The sequence below is a fragment of the Haliotis cracherodii genome, unplaced genomic scaffold (assembly GCF_022045235.1).
Source record: "Haliotis cracherodii isolate W230 unplaced genomic scaffold, xgHalCrac1.p SCAF_3, whole genome shotgun sequence".
Taxonomy (NCBI): Eukaryota; Metazoa; Mollusca; class Gastropoda; order Lepetellida; family Haliotidae; genus Haliotis; species Haliotis cracherodii.
In genome coordinates this window covers 33,054,768-33,081,519 of record NW_027266286.1, presented here as the reverse complement: position 1 = coordinate 33,081,519, position 26,752 = coordinate 33,054,768, and the positions used below count along the sequence as shown (strand labels likewise).

Genomic DNA, 26,752 nt, shown 5'->3' with positions numbered 1-26,752 from the left:
GTCGATATATTTAATTTAATATCATAGATACAAATGTGAATTTTTGGAGCTCGATAGTCACATACAAAGGCATTGAAAACTGTTCATTGTCATGTTACATAAGGCCACAAGGTTGCGTTGAACTCGTGTGATCGCCCCGGGCAGCAATCACGGCTCTGCATCGCCTCGGCACTGACTGGATAAGTGTACGAATTCTGTCCTGCGGAATTCTGCTTGTAACGCGTTGGCAAGTTGTGGGAGTGTCCGCGGCGTGTTCTGACGTTGACTACACATCGATTGAGTTCATCCCAGAGGTGTTCGATTGGGTTGAGATATGGAGATCTCGACGGCCAGGGCAAGGCGTAGATGTTGGCTTTTATGAAGAGAGTCTACCTTGACACGAGCTGTGTGCGGTATATATTCTTCTGTGGATATAATATGTTTGAAGTGTTCATACAATTTGATGTATTAAGGATGGTGTGTGTGTCTTAATTCTTTAATTTGTACCCGAACTATATGACTATAAAGCGCTACAAGAAATATGTCTTCCCCGAAATTCTAAAGGGGTACTTAGTCTTTACTATTGATGTATGACATCTCTGATTATAAAACCTTGCAATGTAATTTAAAGCGTACGTTCTACAATCAACGACTACATGCAACACAGTTCTTCTTATGGAATACAACTCTTCTTCTACTGTTCTACTATATACCCGGGGCGGTCGGGTAGCCGAGTGGTTAAAGCGTTCGCTCGTCATGCCGAAGACCCGGGTTCGATTACCGACATGAGTACAATGTGTGAAGCCCATTTCTGGTGTCCCCCGCCGTGATATTGCTGGAATATTTCTAAAAGCGGCGTAAAAACATACTCACTCACTTACTATATACCCGGTTTACCTAATATATTCTAAAACAAATGGTGAAGCATGTTTGATTGATAAAACACTAACAATTATAATGATAATCTGTCACGTACAAACTTCAGAGACACACTATGGTGGCACACCAGGATATGATGCAGCATACACGTTAGGTACTCGATGCAGTCCCGCCAAGCCTGGACGGAGAGACAAGGAACATCTTGTTGAAGCTTCAAGTTGAACCATTGAGCAAGTTGTCAGCAACATCAACCAGAAATGAACTGTTTAGGGGTAGATTGAGTGCGCACACTGTTCGAAACCGTGTGAGAACTGCTCATCTTCAAGCACGACGGCCATCCTGCGGTCCGATTCTGACTCAATTACACAGACGTCAACATCAATTGTGGGCTTAGCGACACTTACGATGGACTCAGAGGAATTGTAATCAAGTCGTCTTCAGTGATGAATCCCGATTTAATCTTCGATTTGCTGATGGTAGGGCAGGGTGTGGAGGCGCAGTCATGAACATTACGCCCAGTGTTGTGTACAGGAAGTTGACAGATTTCGAGGCGGAAGTGTCATGGTGTGGGGTGCTTTCTGTGGCAATGCACGTTCCAGGCTTCTTGCCATCCGTGGCAACCTCAACGCTGCTGCTTACCGCAACGAGGTACTGGCACCAGAACTTCTGCCTTTCATGGCAGCACATGGACCCGGTTTGATCTTCCAACACAATGCCAGACCCCACACAGCAATTTTGACAATGAATTTCCTTCAGAATGCGGGAGTCAACGTCATGGACTGGCCGTCAAGGTCTCCCGACCTCAATCCCATCGAACACATCTAGGATGCTCCATATTGCAGCAACAATGGCGTCGTCTTCCCAATCATGTGTTCACAAGCATCACAAGGTCCATGCGGAGGCGTTGTGTGGCACATGGTGGCCATACACGCTACTGAACTTGTGTGCCATCAGACTCTCGTGCTTGGGATTTATGATTTAAACTGTTGATTTTATTACCGAATACCGTAGGTGCTTGGAACAAATTATGGTTACTACCGTTAATTAAATCCTTCTTTGGACATTAATGATTAAAAAATACCTTCTCTGATAAATTTGTCCGTTGTATACATATATGGGATTACTTTTAAAAATGTGAAAGTTTTTAATTTGACTCAGTATATATTACAGTACTAGACTTTCAACAAAAGACCGGCATCACTTCCCAACAGCACCATAAACACCTCCCTGCTGACTAAGTCGTCGTGGGTCTCAAGGCTAAACATAAATGACATACGTAGAGAAAACCTGAGTTATTTCTCAGACAATACAACGATGTCAAGCTTATACCTATGCAGGGGGTAGTTCCTGTGGATTAAACCATCCTGCAGCACACACGTCTCGTCACGTCTGCGTACCATCGATTCCCCGCCAATTTGAACATCTTTACTGAGAGCACTTCGCGATACACGCACAATGATAGATCGATCAGGTCGAGTTAACGCAACCTCAGTTACCTCCCTTTATACTAAAGGTCGGGTATTTTGGTACCGCATCCATCGACGACTTGAACGTCAGACAGTATTTCCCATTTAACGTATTTGCATTTGATTACCGTAGAAAAGCGACATACGTTATTCGCAATAATTATTTCAAACTTATTTTACAGCACTGCGCTTACTTCCCTTATCAGTGCAACAATTGCTATATGACTATGACCTATTCGAGCCAGTGTTGAATGGGACAACAGGATCGATACGCTAAAGCTGCCATGCTGCGAGTCGCTAGTACTGCTCCTAATGTGGACGGTGATATCTATGCCGGAATTCTGTATTTATCAAAACGGAGGTGACCACGAATGAGTTTGTGGATATTCTACCCTTCTACTACGGAACCTCACGCCGCCCCAAGTCGTCGGGATGGACGTTTAAGGTGGCCTATATCACCGGTACAGTTCCCATTTTGCCTGTTAGCTCCCCTATTGAAATATTAATTATGATGGTCTCGCCTGAACCATGTTGTGTTGCAGATGTGGGATGTCCGTGCAGGCTTCATGGCGACTGTGTCGTTTGCCGTTGTTGATGTATGGGCGAGCATTGATATAATTCATTCTAATAATGGGTTGCTGTTGACGTAACGAACGATTGCACTACAGCAAGGGTGTGTGTGAATGTATATTCATCGGTAGACATACACGCCCAGTACAACAACGAACTCGGTAGCCGGACCCCTACAAGTGTCATATCAAAGTTAAGTTGCAATATAGGGAAAACACTCAAAACAGAAAAAAACAACCCATCATCATGTTTCCTATTAATCTTTCATAATTTTTATTCTTTACTTCAACTAAATTAATTCTATTTAAAATCTGTCGATGAGAAAGTAAAATTGCGTTCAATATACATTACAAGGCACATACTGTCAGTGCCAGTGTTGTATGATATGGGGATATACTGCCAGTGTTGTGTGATATGGGGATATACTGCTAGTGTTGTGTGATACGGGGATATACTGCCAGTGTTGTGTGATATGGGGATATACTGCTAGTGTTGTGTGATACGGGGATATACTGCCAGTGTTGTGTGATATGGGGATATACTGCTAGTGTTGTGTGATACGGGGATATACTGCCAGTGTTTGTGTGATATGGGGATATACTGCTAGCGTTGTGTGATACAGGGATATACTGCTAGTGTTGTGTGATATGGGGATATACTCCTAGCGTTGTGTGATACGGGGATATACTGCCAGTGTTGTGTGATATGGGGATATACTGTCAGTGTTGTGTGAAAGCTAAGTGCGTTGTGACATGTTGACGCAAGGCGGGGTTGGGACAGCACCTGTTACAAGATCAATTCTTTTCCCTGTCAGAATAAATATGTGTTTGCTTGATCGATTCACAGTTGGTTTATGCATGTGCTGGTACATAATGCGTGGGCACATTTGGGTATGGCTAATAGATGTATAAACGTATTGGATTACTGGTGAAGGTAAGAGTTATGTTTAGTTTGTATGTTTTGTCATAATGACATGTGACATACGGCGGCACTAAACATCGGTAATGTTAACCACAGCTTGAATGTGAATTGTTTCAAAGTATCAGCACAGATGCTATTTATTCCTTGTGCGTTAATAATAATAATAATAATAATATGTCAGACAATAGATCCCACTACCCTCGCTCTTCCCTCAATCGCTTATATTTTCCAATTATAATGGGAGGGCGTGGTTTGATTAACGTGGAGGCTCTTCATGATAAAATTGTTTTGTGCACTTTTAACACACGAGCTAAGGACGTGGGACATAATCTCAATGTCAGTGTTGATTTTGTTGATGGTTCTGTACTGCTGGACGGTACAGAAATGAGTGTCAACCAAGCGTGGTGCCATATCAAATCGCCCCTGACTCAGTTCTTTAAGGAGAGGCTATCTGAACGACCACCGCATCGCGATTATGTGCAGTGTGTTGATAAGATCAGCAACACTACAGAGTCCTCCATTAGATGAAGTCGGCTGGCCTGAAAAGTGAAACAGAAGGCTTTTTGTTTGCTGCTCAGGACCAGTCACTATCCTCTCGAAATCGTCAACGTGTGATTTTGCATCAAAATGTAAATATGAAATGTAGATTATGCAATAAATGTAATAAGGCTGTCCAACACATTGTCAGTGGATGCCCCGCTTTGGCACAAACACAGTATCTTAAGCGACATGATGATGTAGCTCGATCATTTGATTACCGTCTTCGCCATACTTGTGGTTTTGACACAGAGGTCCATTCATAGTACGACCCGGAATATGTAGACGGCGTCATGGAAATGATAAATACAAAATTCCTTAGAGTAGGCCCGTTTTACAGACTGTCACGAAATGACGAAATGTCACGCTTGCATCCCAAGTACCGAGTTGTCCGACTCATTGTTCGCGGTGCCTTAGGTTTAGTACCTCCCAATCTGTTGACTGACATTGGAAGAGTACCCGGGTTTGCTACCAGGAATACAGCCCTTCTGACAATCTGGGTAATGCAGAAGGCTGCAGTGTTGGGGAGTCTTCACATTCTGCGAAAAGTTCTGGGTGGGTTTGACTAGGCAGCGCTTCCTGGGAGAAGTCCCATTCGCTCTCTGGGCTGCGTGTAAACGGGGGCCAGGGCTCTGAGCTGATGATGAACCTTACCAGCCTAACAAACCCTCTTTGCTGCATTTTTTAAATTTTAATCTGTAAATAATAATAATAATAATAATAATAATAATTTCGCGTCAGTCCCCAAATTATTGTTTGTAATTGTTTATTTCATATTATAGAATCCAAACACTCATTAAATGGCGACATGTCTTTCCAACAGGTACCCAGTCTCAGATGAACGCGACGTCTAAAGGATACAATGCCTGGTGCAGGGGACATAACTCCGACAGACTCGATCACACAACAATCAGTAGTGATTTCTTCCTCCTCCTGGATAGACCGGTGTTGTGACTGTAACTTGTGGATTAAATACAGCCTGTTTGTTATCAACTTTCTAGTATGGGTAAGTTGGGGTTGGGGTTGGGGTTGGGGTTGGGGTTGGGGTTGTAATTGGTCATAGGATTGTATCATATTTTGCCCTCCCCCCCCCCCCCCCCGTATTCTGTATGACCCCATCTTTCTTATAATAAATGAGCAGTCCCGAAATCATGTTTAAATTATAACTCTTTTATTTGACAAAAGTAGAACTCATTCTTATGCCAGTGTAATTTTTATGCCCCACCATACATAAGATCGGCGATATATATATACTCACACGCAAAAGAAACGCAAGTGGTTTTAAGCAAATAGGTAACAAACACGGAACCATAAATTGATACGAGTATGTAGTGAAGCCTGATGGTGTTATCAATATTTTTGGTTGCATTTTGGAAGCCCCGAGTAAAAACACAACATAAAAAACGAATCGCCAAAACGCACCATTTCAATGAATATGTGGGTATCATGCACCGATTTCTCGCGAAATCGAAAATGCACGAACTGTCACGAACTGTAGTGGGTATAAAACTGTGGCCGATCTTTGGACTCCTTGGTCAACAATGCCACGCCTAACTCAAATTCAGAGAAACCAGGCTATCGGACGTTTGGAAGCTGGGGAGTCTGTCCAAGATGTTGCCCGTCATTTCAACGTTAACATAACCACAATTTACCGTCTCATGCATCGATACAATGCTACACAGACCACAGATGACCTTCCTCGGAGCGGTCGTCCTAGGGTCACCACACCTCGACAAAATCGGCAGATTACCCGTCCACACCAAGTGATCAGACCCCACGTTGTTCCATTTTTTGCACAACAAACGCATTTTCCAGCAGGACAACGCTCGTCCCCATGTTGCCAGAGCTACCATGGCCTTTCAGCAACAACACAACATCCGTGTTCTACCGTGGCCAGCCCTCAGCCCTGATCTGAACCCCATCGAACACTTGTGGGATGAGGTTCAAAGGCGTCAGCACAATGTGCGCCCAGTCCCTACAACTGCCGATGAACTACGCACAGCTGCTCTGGATGTGTGCAGGAGGATCCCTAGGGCCTTCTCAAATCGTCTGATCGTCTGATGTATTGACCCGAAACTGTGTATGCCCTTAACATTTGAAACAAAATGTTTTATGTCATCTGCCTTTTAATCCATTAAGCTGTCTTCAGTCAAATATATCTCAATCTTGCCTAATTAGAATTTCTTGTCTTTACTGTTGAAAATAAATAACATGTACACTGCATACTCGACTTGCGTTTCTTTTGCGTGTGAGTATATATATCCTCATAACAAATAACCCGGTCTTTGTTGATTACTTTTGAAAATAACAAGGGTGCACGTTTCTTACACTTACACTTTGTTCTGGAATAAACCAGTATACCTTCCGACAAACACAGAATATTATAGTGAAAATAAAAGCATATGGTCTATAAACAAATGCTGACGCAGAGACATTTCCGAAGGTTCAGAATCAGTTAGCGTTGGAGTAATCAGTGGTGCCTATCCTTGTCCTTACGTTGTTAATGATTCGGGGGACCATAGCGAGACAAGACCCCGAAAAAGCTGCAATTATTGGTCAGCATATGGGGTCATCATGATCATAGTCGGGGACGGGGTAACGGTGAAATTGGTTCCGTTGAGTTGAGCCCTTGGGCGGACATAACCTTTGGTAGTGGGTTCGAAAGCCAGATTCGCACTGATGAAATGTCTGTTTTGTCAGCACAATACCCATGCTCGCATTATTTGTCTAAGATTTGCGTGCAATACTTCGGACTTCCCTCCCACATCAAACCGACACGCCGTTATTTACTATACCGACAAAAGAAACGCGAATACCATACATGTTACGCAAATATACAATATATGAAGAATTACTCATATTCAGGAGATATCAGATTGGTTCGACGCACATACGAGCATACTGGTATGTTGTGTGAATCGACGCTCATGAACGCATCACATGTGACGTCATAGATTCATGACTCGATATGCACCGTTTGTCCCGTGCAGGATTAGCATGTAAAGTTAGGAAATCACGTGCAGCATATCGTGATAACAATAAAGACACGCTGTGGTAACACTTGACTGATCACACTTTTGCCATGAGGTGGTACACAATGGAAACATCTCTTCTTAACGTACACACTTCTCTATATGTTTCTTTGATTCGCGTTTCTTTTGGCGGTGAGTATATAATTGAAATACTTATTACAGACCAATATCATACTTGCTTTCAGACGGCCGGCTGTGTGATGCTTGGCATCGGAATTTGGGCACGCCTTCAGAAGAAAGGTCTGACTTTCTTCGATCACGTGATCACTGACCCCGCCTACATGCTGATTGTGGTCGGGTCAGTGATGTTCTTCATCAGCATATTCGGATGTATTGGAGCTCTCAGGGAAAACATCTGTCTGCTGCGAACTGTGAGTGTTGATTTCCGTTGATCTGTTCCTCCTGTTGGTGTTCTTGGTAGATATGGAAACTCTATAGATCAAGGTCATCGGTGTTTACCATAAGGGCTTCTGATAAGACGAGGTTCATCCTCGGGATGGGGTAGATACGAAACTTGGTAGCCATCTGGTCTGACCTGTATGTTGATGGTGTTGTTGGATGATAATTCCTGTCCCTTATGTTGATGGTGTTCTTTGATGGTATTGCTTGACCTGTATGTTGATGGTGTTCTTGGATGGTATTTCCTGACCTGTATGTTGATGGTGTTTATGGATGGTATATCCTGACCTGTATGTCGATGGTGTTCTTGGATGGTATTTCTAGACTTGTATGTTGATGGTGTTCTTGGATGGTATTTCCTGATCTGTATGTGGATGGTGTTCTTTGATGGTATTTCCTGACCTGTATGTTGATGATGTTCTTGGATGGTATTCCCTGACCTGTATGTTGATGATGTTCTTGGATGGTATTTCCTGATCTGTATGTTGATGATGTTCTTGGATGGTATTTCCTGACCACCTGTATGTTGATGATGTTCTTGGATGGTATTTCCTGACCTGTATATTGATGGTGTTCTTGGATGGTATTTCCTGATCTGTATGTTGATGTTGTTCTTGGATGGTATTTCCTGACCTGTATGTTGATGGTGTTCTTGGATGGTATTTCCTGACCTGTATGTTGATGATGTTCTTGGATGGTATTCCCTGACCTGTATGTTGATGATGTTCTTGGATGGTATTTCCTGATCTGTATGTTGATGATGTTCTTGGATGGTATTTCCTGACCACCTGTATGTTGATGATGTTCTTGGATGGTATTTCCTGACCTGTATGTTGATGGTGTTCTTGGATGGTATTTCCTGATCTGTATGTTGATGTTGTTCTTGGATGGTATTTCCTGACCTGTATGTTGATGGTGTTCTTGGATGGTATATCCTGACCTGTATGTTGGTGATGTTCTTGGATGGTATTTCCTGACCACCTGTATGTTGATGGTTTTCTTGGATGGTATTCCCTGGCTTATATGTTGATGGTGTTCTTGGATGGTATTTCCTGACCTGTATGTCGATGGTGTTCTTGGATGGTATTTCCTGACCTGTAAGTTGATGATGTTCTTGCATGGTATTCCCTGACTTATATGTTGATGGTGTTCTTGGATGGTATATCCTGACCTGTATGTTGATGATGTTCTTGGATGGTATTTCCTGACCTGTATGTTGATGATGTTCTTGGATGGTATTTCCTGACCACCTGTATGTTGATGGTGTTCTTGGATGGTATTTCCTGACCACCTGTATGTTGATGATGTTCTTGGATGGTATTTCCTGACCTGTATGTTGATGGTGTTCTTGGATGGTATTTCCTGATCTGTACGTTGATGGTGTTCTTGGATGGTATTTCCTGACCTGTATGTTGATGATGTTCTTGGATGGTATTTCCTGACCTGTATGTTGATGGTGTTCTTGGATGGTATTCCCTGACGTGTATGTTGATGGTGTTCTTGGATGGTATATCCTGACCTGTATGTTGATGGTGTTCTTGGATGGTATTTCCTGACCTGTATGTTGATGGTGTTCTTGGATGGTATTCCCTGACGTGTATGTTGATGGTGTTCTTGGATGGTATATCCTGACCTGTATGTTGATGGTGTTCTTGGATGGTATTTCCTGATCTGTATGTTGATGGTGTCCTTGGATGGTATTTCCTGACCTGTATGTTGATGATATTCTTGGATGGTATTCCCTGACGTGTATGTTGATGGTGTTCTTGGATGGTATTCCCTGACTTGTATGTCGATGGTGTTCTTGGATGGTATTTCCTGACCTGTATGTTGATGATATTCTTGGATGGTATTCCCTGACGTGTATGTTGATTGTGTTCTTGGATGGTATATCCTGACCTGTATGTCGATGGTGCTCTTGGATGGTATTTCCGGACCTGTATGTTGATGATGTTCTTGGGTGGTATTTACTAATCTGTATGTCGATGGTGTTCTTGGATGGTATTTCCTGACCACCTGTATGTTGATGGTTTTCTTGGATGGTATTCCCTGGCTTATATGTTGATGGTGTTCTTGGATGGTGTTTCCTGACCTGTATGTCGATGGTGTTCTTGGATGGTATTTCCTGACCTGTAAGTTGATGATGTTCTTGCATGGTATTCCCTGACTTATATGTTGATGGTGTTCTTGGATGGTTGTCCCACAGTACACATCAACTAGTACATATTACGTTGTCCCACAGTACACATCGACTAGTACATGTTACGTTGTCCCACAGTTCACATCGACAAGTACATCTGTTACGTTGTCCCACAGTACACATCAACTAGTACATGTTAGGTTGTCGCACAGTACACATCAACTAGTACATATTACGTTGTCCCACAGTACACATCGACAAGTACATGTTATATTGTCCCACAGTACACATCGACTAGTACATGTTACGTTGTCGCACAGCACACATCGACTAGTACATGTTACGTTGTCGCACAGTACACATCGATTAGTACATCTGTTACGTTGTCGCACAGTACACATCGACAAGTACATGTTACGTTGTCCCACAGTACACATCGACTAGTACATCTGTTACGTTGTCCCACAGTACACATCGACTAGTACATGTTACGTTGTCGCACAGTACACATCGACAAGTACATCTGTTACGTTGTCCCACAGTACACATCGACTAGTACATGTTACGTTGTCGCACAGTACACATCGACTAGTACATCTGTTACGTTGTCCCACAGTACACATCGACTAGTACATGTTACGTTGTCGCACAGTACACATCGACTAGTACATCTGTTACGTTGTCCCACAGTACACATCGACTAGTACATGTTACGTTGTCGCACAGTACACATCGACAAGTACATGTTACGTTGTCCCACAGTACACATCGACTAGTACATGTTACGTTGTCGCACAGTACACATCGACTAGTACATCTGTTACGTTGTCCCACAGTACACATCAACTAGTACATATTACGTTGTCGCACAGTACACATCGACAAGTACATGTTACGTTGTCGCACAGTACACATTGACTAGTACATCTGTTACGTTGTCCCACAGTACACATCGACTAGTACATGTTACGTTGTCGCACAGCACACATCGACTAGTACATGTTACGTTGTCGCACAGTACACATCGACTAGTACATCTGTTACGTTGTCGCACAGTACACATCGACAAGTACATGTTACCTTGTCCCACAGTACACATCGACAAGTACATCTGTTACGTTGTCCCACAGTACACATCAACTAGTACATGTTACGTTTTCCAACAGTAGACATCGACAAGTACAGTATACATCGACTGCTACATCCGCTACATTGTCCCACAGTACACATCGACAAGTACATCTGTTACGTTGTCCCACAGTACACATCGACAAGTACATCTGTTACGTTGTCCCACATTACACATCGACTAGTACATGTTACGTTGTCCCACAGTACATATCGACAAGTACAGTACACATTGACAAGTACATCTGTAACGTTGTCCCACAGTAGACATCAACTAGTACATGTTACTTTGTCCCACAGTACACATTGACAAGTACATCTGTTATGTTGTCCCACAGTACACATCGACAAGTACATCTGTAACGTTGTCCCACTGTAGACATCAACTAGTACATGTTACGTTGTTCCACAGTACACATCGACAAGTACAGTGCACATGGACAAGTACATCTGTTACGTTGTCCCACAGTTCACATCGACAAGTTCAGTCACATCGACAAGTACATCTGTTATGTTGTCTCACAGTACACATCGACTGCTACATCCGCTACGTTGTTCCACAGTACACATCGACAAGTACAATTGTAACGTTGTCCCACAGTTCACATCGACTAGTACATGTAACGTTGTCCCACAGTTCACATCGACAAGTATAGTTCGCATCGACAAGTACAACTGTAACGTTGTCCCACAGTACACATCGACTAGTACATGTTACGTTGTCCCACAGTGCACATCGACAAGTATAGTTCGCATCGACAAGTACAACTGTAACGTTGTCCCACAGCACACATCGACTAGTACATGTTACGTTGTCCCACAGTACACATTGACTAGTACATCTGTAATGTTGTTCCACAGTGCACATTGACAAGTATAGTTCGCATCTACAAGTACAACTGTAACGTTGTCCCACAGTACATATCGACTAGTACATGTTACGTTGTTCCACAATACACATTGACTAGTACGTCTGTAACGTTGTCCCACAGTACACATCCACAAGTACATGTTATGTTGTCCCACAATACACATTGACTAGTACGTCTGTAATGTTGTCCCACAATACACATCGACAAGTACATCTGTTACATTGTCCCACAATACACATTGACTAGTACGTCTGTAACGTTGTCCCACAGTACACATCGACTAGAACATGTTACATTGTCCCACAGTACACATCGACTAGTACATGTTACGTTGTTCCATAGTACACATCGACTAGTACATGTTACGTTGTCCCATAGTACACATCGACTAGTACATGTTACGTTGTCCCACAGTACACATCGACAAGTACATCTGTTACATTGTCCCACAGTACACATTGACTAGTACGTCTGTAATGTTGTCCCACAGAACACATCGATAAGTACATCTGTTACATTGTCCCACAATACACATTGACTGTTACATCTTCTACGTTGTCCCACAGTACACATCGACTATTACATCCACTACGTTTGTCCACAGTACACATCGCCTCGTACATCCACTACGCAATCTCATTTAAATCACTACGCAATCTCATTAAAATCAGAACTTGGTTCTCGCTACCGCAAAACAAAGATCTCAAGACATCCCATTAGGGGTCACGTCGGAACGACCTTTCATCCGACCAATTAGTGCGTCGCTTACCAGATTATGAAAGTGACATTCGGAATGTTACATTGTCCCACAGTACACATCGACTAGTACATCTGTAATGTTGTTCCACAGTACACATCGACTAGTACATATTACGTTGTCCCACAGTACACATCGACAAGTATAGTACGCATCGACAAGTACAACTGTAACGTTGTCCCACAGCACACATCGACTAGTACATGTTACGTTGTCCCACAGTGCACATTGACAAGTATAGTTCACATCGACAAAAACAACTGTAACGTTGTCCCACAGCACACATCGACTAGTACATGTTACGTTGTCCCACAGTACACATCGACAAGTATAGTACGCATCGACTAGTACATGTTACGTTGTTCCACAGTACACATCGACTAGTACATGTTACGTTGTCCCACAGTGCAAATTGACAAGTATAGTTCACATCGACAAGTACAACTGTAACGTTGTCCCACAGCACACATCGACTAGTACATGTTACGTTGTCCAACAGTACACATCGACAAGTATAGTACGCATCGACTAGTACATGTTACGTTGTTCCACAGTACACATCGACAAGTACATGTTACGTTGTCCCAAAGTACATATTGCCTAGTACGTCTGTAAAGTTGTTCCACAGTACACATCGACAAGTATAGTACGCATCGACAAGTACAACTATAACGTTGTCCCACAGTGCCAACGACTAGTACATGTTACGTTGTTCCACAGTACATATTGACTAGTACGTCTGTAAAGTTGTTCCACAGTACACATCGACAAGTATAGCACGCATCGACAAGTACATCTGTTACGTTGTCCCACAGTGCACATCGACTAGTACATGTTACGTTGTTCCACAGTGCACATCGACTAGTACATGTTACGTTGTCCCACAGCACACATCGACAGGTACAACTGTAACGTTGTCACACAGTACACATACACTAATACATCTGTAACGTTGTCACACAGTACACATACACTAATACATCTGTAACCTTGTCACACAGTACACATACACTAATACATCTGTAATGTTGACACACAGTACACATACACTAATACATCTGTAACCTTGTCACACAGTACACATACACTAATACATCTGTAACGTTGTCCCACAGTACACATACACTAATACATCTGTTATGTTGTCCCACAGTACACATACACTAATACATCTGTAACGTTGTCACACAGTACACATACACTAATACATCTGTAATGTTGACACACAGTACACATACACTAATACATCTGTAACATTGTCCCACAGTACACATACACTAATACATCTGTTATGTTGTCCCACAGTACACATACACTAATACATCTGTAACGTTGTCCCACAGTACACATACACTAATACATCTGTTATGTTGTCCCACAGTACACATACACTAATACATCTGTAACATTGTCCCACAGTACACATACACTAATACATCTGTTATGTTGTCCCACAGTACACATACACTAATACATCTGTTATGTTGTCCCACAGTACACATACACTAATACATCTGTAACATTGTCCCACAGTACACATACACTAAAACATCTGTTATGTTGTCACACAGTACACATACACTAATACATCTGTAACATTGTCCTTCAGTACACATACACTAATACATCTGTAACATTGTCCCACAGTACACATACACTAATACATCTCTTATGTTGTCCCACAGTACACATACACTAATACATCTGTAACATTGTCCCACAGTACACATACACTAATACATCTGTAACATTGTCCCACAGTACACATACACTAATACATCTGTTCTGTTGTCCCACAGTACACATACACTAATACATCTGTAACATTGTCCCACAGTACACATACACTAATACATCTGTTATGTTGTCCCACAGTACACATACACTAATACATCTGTAACATTGTCCCACAGTACACATACACTAATACATCTGTAATGTTGACACACAGTACACATACACTAATACATCTGTAACCTTGTCACACAGTACACATAAACTAATACATCTGTTATGTTGTCCCACAGTACACATACACTAATACATCTGTAACATTGTCCCCCAGTACACATACACTAATACATCTGTTATGTTGTCCCACAGTACACATACACTAATACATCTGTAACATTGTCCCACAGTATACATACACTAATACATCTGTTATGTTGTCCCACAGTACTCATACACTAATACATCTGTTATGTTGTCCCACAGTACACATACACTAATACATCTGTAACATTGTCCCACAGTACACATACACTAATACATCTGTTATGTTGTCCCACAGTACACATACACTAATACATCTGTAACATTGTCACACAGTACACATACACTAATACATCTGTAACGTTGTCACACAGTACACATACACTAATACATCTGTAATGTTGTCACACAGTACACATACACTAATACATCTGTAATGTTGACACACAGTACACATACACTAATACATCTGTTATGTTGTCCCACAGTACACATACACTAATACATCTGTAACGTTGTCACACAGTACACATACACTAATACATCTGTAACGTTGTCACACAGTACACATACACTAATACATCTGTTATGTTGTCCCACAGTACACATACACTAATACATCTGTAACGTTGTCACACAGTACACATACACTAATACATCTGTTATGTTGTCCCACAGTACACATACACTAATACATCTGTAATGTTGTCCAACAGTACACATACACTAATACATCTGTAACGTTGTCACACAGTACACATACACTAATACATCTGTTATGTTGTCCCACAGTACACATACACTAATACATCTGTTATGTTGTCACACAGTACACATACACTAATACATCTGTTATGTTGTCCCACAGTACACATACACTAATACATCTGTTATGTTGTCCCACAGTACACATACACTAATACATATGTAACATTGTCCCCCAGTACACATACACTAATACATCTGTTATGTTGTCCCACAGTACACATACACTAATATATCTGTAATGTTGTCCCACAGTACACATACACTAATACATCTGTAATGTTGACACACAGTACACATACACTAATACATCTGTTATGTTGTCCCACAGTACACATACACTAATACATCTGTAACGTTGTCACACAGTACACATACACTAATACATCTGTTATGTTGTCACACAGTACACATACACTAATACATCTGTTATGTTGTCCCACAGTACACATACACTAATACAACTGTAACGTTGTCACACAGTACACATACACTAATACATCTGTAATGTTGTCACACAGTACACATACACTAATACATCTGTAACGTTGTCACACAGTACACATACACTAATACATCTGTAACATTGTCCCACAGTACACATACACTAATACATCTGTTATGTTGTCCCACAGTACACATACACTAATACATCTGTAACGTTGTCACACAGTACACATACACTAATACATCTGTTATGTTGTCCCACAGTACACATACACTAATACATCTGTAATGTTGACACACAGTACACATACACTAATACATCTGTTATGTTGTCCCACAGTACACATACACTAATACATCTGTAACGTTGTCCCACAGTACACATACACTAATACATCTGTTATGTTGTCCCACAGTACACATACACTAATACATCTTTAACGTTGTCACACAGTACACATACACTAATACATCTGTTATGTTGTCCCACAGTACACATACACTAATACATCTGTAATGTTGTCACACAGTACACATACACTAATACATCTGTAATGTTGACACACAGTACACATACACTAATACATCTGTTATGTTGTCCCACAGTACACATACACTAATACATCTTTAACGTTGTCACACAGTACACATACACTAATACATCTGTTATGTTGTCCCACAGTACACATACACTAATACATCTGTAATGTTGTCACACAGTACACATACACTAATACATCTGTAATGTTGTCACACAGTACACATACACTAATACATCTGTTATGTTGTCCCACAGTACACATACACTAATACATCTGTAACGTTGTCACACAGTACACATACACTAATACATCTGTTATGTTGTCCCACAGTACACATACACTAATACATCTGTAATGTTGACACACAGTACACATACACTAATACATCTGTTATGTTGTCCCACAGTACACATACACTAATACATCTGTAACGTTGTCCCACAGTACACATACACTAATACATCTGTTATGTTGTCCCACAGTACACATACACTAATACATCTTTAACGTTGTCACACAGTACACATACACTAATACATCTGTTATGTTGTCCCACAGTACACATACACTAATACATCTGTAATGTTGTCACACAGTACACATACACTAATACATCTGTAATGTTGACACACAGTACACATACACTAATACATCTGTTATGTTGTCACACAGTACACATACACTAATACATCTGTAATGTTGACACACAGTACACATACACTATTACATCTGTTATGTTGTCCCACAGTACACATACATTAATACATCTGTAACGTTGTCCCACAGTACACATACACTAATACATCTGTTATGTTGTCCCACAGTACACATACACTAATACATCTGTAACGTTGTCACACAGTACACATGCACTAATACATCTGTTATGTTGTCCCACAGTACACATACACTAATACATCTGTTATGTTGTCCCACAGTACACATCGACAGGTACAACTGTAACGTTGTCCCACAGTACACATACACTAATACATCTGTAATGTTGTCACACAGTACACATACACTAATACATCTGTAATGTTGTCACACAGTACACATACACTAATACATCTGTTATGTTGTCCCACAGTACACATACACTAATACATCTGTAACGTTGTCACACAGTACACATACACTAATACATCTGTTATGTTGTCCCACAGTACACATACACTAATACATCTGTAATGTTGACACACAGTACACATACACTAATACATCTGTTATGTTGTCCCACAGTACACATACACTAATACATCTGTAACGTTGTCCCACAGTACACATACACTAATACATCTGTTATGTTGTCCCACAGTACACATACACTAATACATCTTTAACGTTGTCACACAGTACACATACACTAATACATCTGTTATGTTGTCCCACAGTACACATACACTAATACATCTGTAATGTTGTCACACAGTACACATACACTAATACATCTGTAATGTTGACACACAGTACACATACACTAATACATCTGTTATGTTGTCACACAGTACACATACACTAATACATCTGTAATGTTGACACACAGTACACATACACTATTACATCTGTTATGTTGTCCCACAGTACACATACATTAATACATCTGTAACGTTGTCCCACAGTACACATACACTAATACATCTGTTATGTTGTCCCACAGTACACATACACTAATACATCTGTAACGTTGTCACACAGTACACATGCACTAATACATCTGTTATGTTGTCCCACAGTACACATACACTAATACATCTGTTATGTTGTCCCACAGTACACATCGACAGGTACAACTGTAACGTTGTCCCACAGTACACATACACTAATACATCTGTAATGTTGTCCCACAGTACACATACACTAATACATCTGTAACATTGTCCCACAGTAAACATACACTAATACATCTGTAATGTTGACACACAGTACACATACACTAATACATCTGTTATGATGTCCCACAGTACACATACACTAATACATCTGTAACGTTGTCCCACAGTACACATACACTAATACATCTGTTATGTTGTCCCACAGTACACATACACTAATACATCTGTAATGTTGACACACAGTACACATACACTAATACATCTGTTATGTTGTCCCACAGTACACATACACTAATACATCTGTAACGTTGTCCCACAGTACACATACACTAATACATCTGTAACGTTGTCACACAGTACACATACTCTAATACATCTGTTATGTTGTCCCACAGTACACATACACTAATACATCTGTTATGTTGTCACACAGTACACATACACTAATACATCTGTAACATTGTCCCACAGTACACATACACTAATACATCTGTAACATTGTCCCACAGTACACATACACTAATACAACTGTAACGTTGTCACACAGTACACATACACTAATACATCTGTAATGTTGTCACACAGTACACATACACTAATACATCTGTAACATTGTCCCACAGTACACATACACTAATACATCTGTTATGTTGTCCCACAGTACACATACACTAATACATCTGTAACGTTGTCACACAGTACACATACACTAATACATCTGTAACGTTGTCACACAGTACACATACACTAATACATCTGTAATGTTGACACACAGTACACATACACTAATACATCTGTTATGTTGTCCCACAGTACACATACACTAATACATCTGTTATGTTGTCCCACAGTACACATACACTAATACATCTGTAACGTTGTCACACAGTACACATACACTAATACATCTGTTATGTTGTCCCACAGTACACATACACTAATACATCTGTAACATTGTCCCACAGTACACATACACTAATACATCTGTAACATTGTCCCACAGTACACATACACTAATACATCTGTAACGTTGTCACACAGTACACATACACTTATACAACTGTAACGTTGTCACACAGTACACATACACTAATACATCTGTTATGTTGTCCCACAGTACACATACACTAATACATCTGTTATGTTGTCCCACAGTACACATACACTAATACATCTGTAACGTTGTCACACAGTACACATACACTAATACATCTGTAATGTTGTCCCACAGTACACATACACTAATACATCTGTAACGTTGTCACACAGTACACATACACTAATACATCTGTAACGTTGTCACACAGTACACATACACTAATACATCTGTAATGTTGACACACAGTACACATACACTAATACATCTGTAATGTTGTCCCACAGTACACATACACTAATACATCTGTAACATTGTCCCACAGTACACATACACTAATACATCTGTAACGTTGTCACACAGTACACATACACTAATACATCTGTAACGTTGTCACACAGTACACATACACTAATACATCTGTAATGTTGACACACAGTACACATACACTAATACATCTGTTATGTTGTCCCACAGTACACATACACTAATACATCTGTTATGTTGTCCCACAGTACACATACACTAATACATCTGTAACGTTGTCACACAGTACACATACACTAATACATCTGTAACGTTGTCACACAGTACACATACACTAATACATCTGTAATGTTGACACACAGTACACATACACTAATACATCTGTTATGTTGTCCCACAGTACACATACACTAATACATCTGTAACGTTGTCACACAGTACACATACACTAATACATCTGTTATGTTGTCCCACAGTACACATACACTAATACATCTGTAACATTGTCCCACAGTACACATACACTAATACATCTGTTATGTTGTCCCACAGTACACATACACTAATACATCTGTAACATTGTCCCACAGTACACATACACTAATACATCTGTAACATTGTCCCACAGTACACATACACTAATACATCTGTAACGTTGTCACACAGTACACATACACTTATACAACTGTAACGTTGTCACACAGTACACATACACTAATACATCTGTTATGTTGTCCCACAGTACACATACACTAATACATCTGTAACGTTGTCACACAGTATATCTTGACCATCGTGGTGGTATTCGTGGTCCAGATGGTGGCCGGCATCCTCGCCTTCGTCCTGATGGACACAGTTGAAAAAGCCATGATGGACTACATGCAGCACGCCATCACCCACTACGGCGACAACGACGACATCAGGGACGCCATCGACTTTCTACAGAAACAGGTAAACCTTTTGCCCCCCCCCCCCCCCCCCCCCCCCCCCCCCCACACACACACACACACACACACATGTAGACATGCTATCGATCCTCTTACTGGTGATTCATTTTTCACAGTGAAGTTATATCAGCTGCATTCTTCGTCTGAACTATTTATTTGGTATTTGGAAAAGAAATCTTGTGTTGATCACGGTCCAAAACAAATGTGTGTTATTGTTTTTCTGGGGGTTGTAGACAATGACATGAAGATATGTTATATTCAGTACACTAACCATGTCAGCAGAAAGGGCCCTGTTTTAATAATAGTGCAAACATAACATGTTCATGATATTATCTTATGTAGCGATCAGCCCAAAACCAACTTGAACAATCATGGCACCTAGGTGTCCTGTCTCTGACCTGTACATATGTACGTGCAGTTCTACTGCTGCGGTGCCGCAAGCTACTCCGACTGGGAGGTGAACGTCTACTATAACTGTTCTTCGGCGGCCATGTCTCGCTGTGGTGTGCCAAGGTCCTGCTGCAGGGTGCCCACATCCGCCCAGTGTGGCTTCGGTGTCCGCAAGTACCTGGTCAGTATATAGTACAGTTTTACACGGTGGCAGTCAAGTAGGCCGACCAAGTTATCGACAGTGTGTGGACATTACAGCTCAAGGCATATAAGGTGTTAGTGATGTTCGTAACAGTGGGAAGACATTCACCTCAGACACTTGCTAAATGCATAACTTGTTTCTCATTGACCTATACAGCTGTAAATATATATTACTCTATGCTTTTAAACATGATTTGTATGACAAATACGATATTTTTATCTCCAATGTCTGAGTATTTCAATCATTTTAGCATCAACATGATCGTTGGTAAGATGAGGCATGACCTCACTGTGACTTCTGTTCATTTACAGGACACGTACGCGGATCAGCTCGTCTTCACACAAGGCTGCATAGGGTCACTCATGTTTGCATTCAAGGATAACCTCATCATCATTGGCCTCATAGCGCTATGTGTGGGCTTCTTAGAGGTAAAGTAGAATACTGTATCAGTATGTCCTTCTTATCGCGTCTGCCTTGGCTGATCTGAAAACATTAATGTCTTACTGTTATTTTCTGCATTGTCTTCAAAATTGAAGGCCTACACTCAGCATGACGATGTATTTATTATCACTCTTCATTCGTTGCAGTTGTTCTCAATGCTGCTGGCTCACAACATGGTGCGATACATCTTCATTGATCAGAAAATGTTCGAGTAGCAGTACCAAGGTGGCAGCATCCCGTGTGTAAACATTCACACGCAATACGCAGGAATAGCAATCACTTCAACTGGATAAACATTCACACGCAATACGCAGGAATAGCAATCAACTTCAACTGGATAAACATTCACACGCAATACGCAGGAATAGCAATCAACTTCAACTGGATAAACATTCACTCGCAATACGCAGGAATAGCAATCAACTCCAACTGGATAAGATGCAAGTAATCTCAATGCGGGTAGAGATGAAAGGTTTCACACGACTCGGAAGTAAGAGCGCAACACCCTCATCGCAGATTCAGCGCCTGGGTATATCTTGGGTCGAAGTGTAAATCTCATAAAGTACTAGGGCAGGTAACATGACGTTCGTGGAGATGAGAGGCAGTGAACAAGGTCCCTTGATGGTGAACCCAAGCACTAACGAACAATAAGCAAGGATCTAACGACAAATATGATTTAAACGTCATAAGTGGAACATATGAAACCGAGATGAGTATAAGCAGTGTTGCCTTGCTGTAGAAGATAAACCAGGTCGGATGTACAGGTTGGAGGAACCTTCCGGCGTCAGCCGTTCATGTGAAGACATGGTGAACACTGGCAGTAATTACCATGAGCCCCCTGGGACACACTTCCCCCTCTCTATGTGAAGACTTGGTGAACACTGGCAGTAATTACCATGAGCCCCCTGGGACACACTTCCCCCTCTCTATGTGAAGACATGGTGAATACTGGCAGTAATTACCATGAGGCCCCCTGGGACACACTTCCCCCTCTCTATGTGAAGACATGGTGAACACTGGCAGTAATTACCATGAGGCCCCCTGGGACACACTTCCCCCTCTCTATGTGAAGACATGGTGAACACTGGCAGTAATTACCATGAGGCCCCCTGGGACACACTTCAACCTCTCTATGTGAAGACATGGTGAACACTGGCAGTAATTACCATGAGGCCCCCTGGGACACACTTCCCCCTCTCTATGTGAAGACATGGTGAACACTGGCAGTAATTACCATGAGGCCCCCTGGGACACATTTCCCCCTCTCTATGTGAAGACATGGTGAACACTGGCAGTAATTACCATGAGGCCCCCTGGGACACACTTCCCCCTCTCTATGTGAAGACATGGTGAACACTGGCAGTAATTACCATGAGGCCCCCTGGGACACACTTCCCCCTCTCTATGTGAAGACATGGTGAACACTGGCAGTAATTACCATGAGCCCCCCTGGGACACGCTTCCCCCTCTCTATGTGAAGACATGGTGAACACTGGCAGTAATTACCATGAGGCCCCTGGGACACACTTCCCCCTCTCTATGTGAAGACATGGTGAACACTGGCAGTAATTACCATGTGGCCCCCTGGGACACACTTCAACCTCTCTATGTGAAGACATGGTGAACACTGGCAGTAATTACCATGAGAGTCCCTCGGACACACTTTACCCTCTCTGTGTGAAGACATGGTGAACACTGGCAGTAATTACCATTAGGCCCCCTGGGACACACTTCCCCCTCTCTATGTGAAGACATGGTGAACACTGGCAGTAATTACCATGAGAGTCCCTCGGACACACTTTACCCTCTCTGTGTGAAGACATGGTGAACACTGGCAGTAATTACCATTAGGCCCCCTGGGACACACTTCCCCCTCTCTATGTAAACACATGGTGACCACTATCAGTAAATTACCATTAGGCCCCCTTGGACACACTTCCCCCTCTCTATGTGAAGACATGGTGAACACTATCAGTAAATTACCATGAGACCCCCTTGGACTCACTTCCCCCTCTCTATGTGAGACTCAATTGGACTCTTTATATTTGTAGAGGTTTGAATATCCACGGATTAATGTAGTGTTTATGTTTCCCATAATTTTAGTAGATTGGAGGTTTCATAGCCCACCCTACAATACTTTACTCACCCTTGTTTAAATATGTTCAGTCCTCGCCCCACAATCCCATATTGCTCAGGGACCGACCATGTGATATTCGGGGAGGGGGCATGCGTCAGACTGTTGAAAAGAAAAAGAAATTGCCTGACACACATTCCAATCCCCCACCCCCGAAATGCCAATGGTACAACCCTAAGGTGAAATATATCAGGGTTGTAGCTCCACGTTAGCGGTGTAGTCGGGTAACAATACATAGCTCGTACCATGACATGCTGCTTCTGGATTTCATATCAGTATTCTCTTAACGCAATATATCCTCTCTATAATGATGATTGGGCGCCGCTGCTTCCATATATAGACACCGAAATACTTAATAATGCATATTTATTGCAAGTACAGAGTTGGACTAACATGCACGAATTTATTAAAACCGAGGAGCAAAACAATACTGTTAAGTTAGCGATGTTATCCCACAAAAATGTATTTTACTGGCGTTTAGTTAGCACTCAGTGAAGATTTCTACATGGTTTTATTTTGTAAAATATATACTGCTGATGGGTATCTTACACGTCTTGTCTTTGAAAATATAGAACTTTTTCGGCACAAACTTACAACTTTTGTAACATGGTAGGGATCAAGTGGCTGCAAATGCATTTCTGGCTCCAGTCTTCATTGAACCAATATATGTGTTCACAAAATTACCCAGCCACAGATTACGTTTTACATAATGCTGCAGGCATTGTGGATTAAACAAATGAACAAATTTAACAAAAGTTCTTTCGATTTTCAAAGACATAAAGAACAAACTCGATGTACTTCTTTCACCCCTCAGTTTTTGTAGGAACTTTCGTGTAAGTACTGCGTCACGTGATCATGCAACATGTTGGTTTTTAACAGTCGAATTGATGTTCACAGGCATTACCAATTAATCCATCTTAATATGATAAGCCAATAATTCCATACACAGTCATTTACACTATTACACCGCAGTGTGTGTCCTGCGCTGGCACCGTTCCACCTCCCAGCCACAATTATGTATTGATACTGGCACCACCACACTCCAGTAACTGATTAAAAAACTGCATCAACATTATCTACTCACGTCATCTACATCCTTGGTCGTTGTGGTCACCGACAGAGACCGTTGTGAACACAGGCTTGAATAAACTACACATGATGCTATGCATGTATTGGAAGCGGTGGACAATGTTGACTGTCCTATTAACAACACTGACACAGCGCTCATAGGGAAGTGTAGTGTTTTTTTCTGTTTGGCATGGGTTTTTATGGGTTTTTTTGTTTGTTGTTTACCGCCACACTCAACAATATTCCAGCTATATGACGGAGGTTTGTAAATAATCGAGTCTTGACCAGACAATCCAGTGATTGACATCATGAGCATCGATCCACGCAATTTGGATACGATGACATCCATCAATCAAGTCAGCGAGCCTGACCACCCGATCTCGTTAGTCCTGTCTTATGACAAGCATAGTCGCCTTTTACAGCAAGCATGGGTTGGTGAACACCTATTCTTCCCTCGGTTGTCATGTGACTATGCTGGTACAAACGGTAACACTAGTTGTGTGGAAATGTAGCCAGTAACATGTACCTACATATTATAATACTGTCTTTATGAAACACCCATGATTGGTTCTGTACGTCAAATACAATATTAACAGCGTGGTATAGCTAATAACCAATTTTGCAATCTTTATAGATACAACTTGATGTATTTGGTCCTGGATTTCAGCGTGCAATACTAACGGTGGTCCTTTTAGCTGTATGTAGCTGGACCCAGTGGGGCATCTCCGCACTGTCGTTACGTATATGTTTTAATAACATATTCTCTATGTTTGACCCTGTGATGAAGTTCCATACATTTATGCCTTGACATTGTTTCTAAATTTAATAAAGACATCCAGGCCAATTGACTAACATTGAAAGGTGAATATTTCTTATTTAAGTGCAATAGTTCACATATAAATATATTTGTAAATAAAGAATACATGTCATTATCAGTGTGAACAAGTTGACCTGCCTTTTGTCACCTGCCATGTACAGATTCTCTCTGAGATCAGTGTTTACCATTGGTCAAATGTTTACCATTTACCTGCTTGTTCTTTTCTATTAAAGATATAATTCGATGTGAACACTTCAGCTAAGTATTTTTAAAATATTTTTTGTTGTTGAAATTGTTGATATAATAAAAAATTCTTAACGAATGGTGGTCTTTTAAATCTGTGCTAATCTTCTGTTTACAAAAGCATGTTCGGTACATAGAGAAGGATTGTTTTTAATGTCGTCATACACTTCAAATCATATTTCGTTTGTAAATTAATTGGGCATCCCAGGCCGTATAAACATCATTTTTCTAGTGAAGCCAGACAAGTTATCGAGAAAAGGAACGAATACAACCCCTTCACAAGAAACAATTTATTATAATACATCTGATAGGACAAAAATAAATGTTTAACCTATGATCTGCCTCCATGTTGACACTCTGCAAAAAAGGAAACGCAACATCGTAAATATCTGACACAGTGCGTTCCGTCATTCATACAAAATTGATACTTAAAATGAACTGGTCATTTCTGCATGGATTTGGATTGATATATGTGTGGAAAGAATACGGTACTGCAGATATTTGATGGAAAGATGGAAAAATCGCAAAAACACAACCATCAAACGTTTGGTTTTCACTTGTATGTCATCACAATCTTACTGCAAGAGAACAGCAAAAATATGACGGAAGCTCAACGCAACAACGCCATCGGCCAACTGCAAAGAGGGGAATCATTTTCAGCTGTAGCCAGGTATTTCAACGTAGCATCAAGCGTCATTGGAAGACTGTGGAACCGTTATCAGACACTCGGGACAACACGTGACCTTCCCAGAACCGGTCGATCACGTATCACTGCTAGGCACAGGACAGTTCCTATGACTACGTCACTTGCGTGCAAGAACCACCACGGTCACCACTACAACTACGGTAATACCAGGATTGCGTAGGATGTCAGCCCAGACTG

General features: G+C 41.3%; 1 protein-coding gene across 3 annotated transcripts; it reads left to right on the top strand.

Annotated features, from left to right (window-relative positions):
• The first annotated feature begins 2,591 nt into the window (after positions 1-2,591).
• On the top strand, positions 2,592-24,629 carry LOC139474328 (tetraspanin-33-like). Of its 3 annotated transcripts, none has more exons than XM_071257299.1 (7): positions 2,592-2,769; positions 5,176-5,358; positions 7,570-7,755; positions 20,408-20,578; positions 20,993-21,145; positions 21,478-21,594; positions 21,754-24,629. In XM_071257299.1, exons 2-7 carry the CDS (start codon positions 5,215-5,217, stop codon positions 21,820-21,822), a joined length of 840 nt encoding a protein of 279 aa, XP_071113400.1. In that variant the 5' UTR covers positions 2,592-2,769; positions 5,176-5,214; the 3' UTR covers positions 21,823-24,629. The 3 variants fall into 3 exon arrangements, with proteins under 3 accessions (XP_071113400.1, XP_071113399.1, XP_071113401.1); XM_071257298.1 differs by having other exon boundaries at positions 2,592-2,785; XM_071257300.1 differs by lacking the exon at positions 20,993-21,145 and having other exon boundaries at positions 2,592-2,785.
• Positions 24,630-26,752: the final 2,123 nt, after the last annotated feature.

Excerpts from the sequence above, each read along its gene's own strand:
- LOC139474328 (XM_071257299.1), top strand. The coding sequence starts at position 5,215 with ATGCCTGGTGCAGGGGACATAACTCCGACAGACTCGATCACACAACAA. Across the intron at positions 7,756-20,407 it reads ACATCTGTCTGCTGCGAACT|TATATCTTGACCATCGTGGT; the intron begins GTGAGTGTTGAT and ends GTTGTCACACAG. Across the intron at positions 21,146-21,477 it reads TCGGTGTCCGCAAGTACCTG|GACACGTACGCGGATCAGCT; the intron begins GTCAGTATATAG and ends GTTCATTTACAG.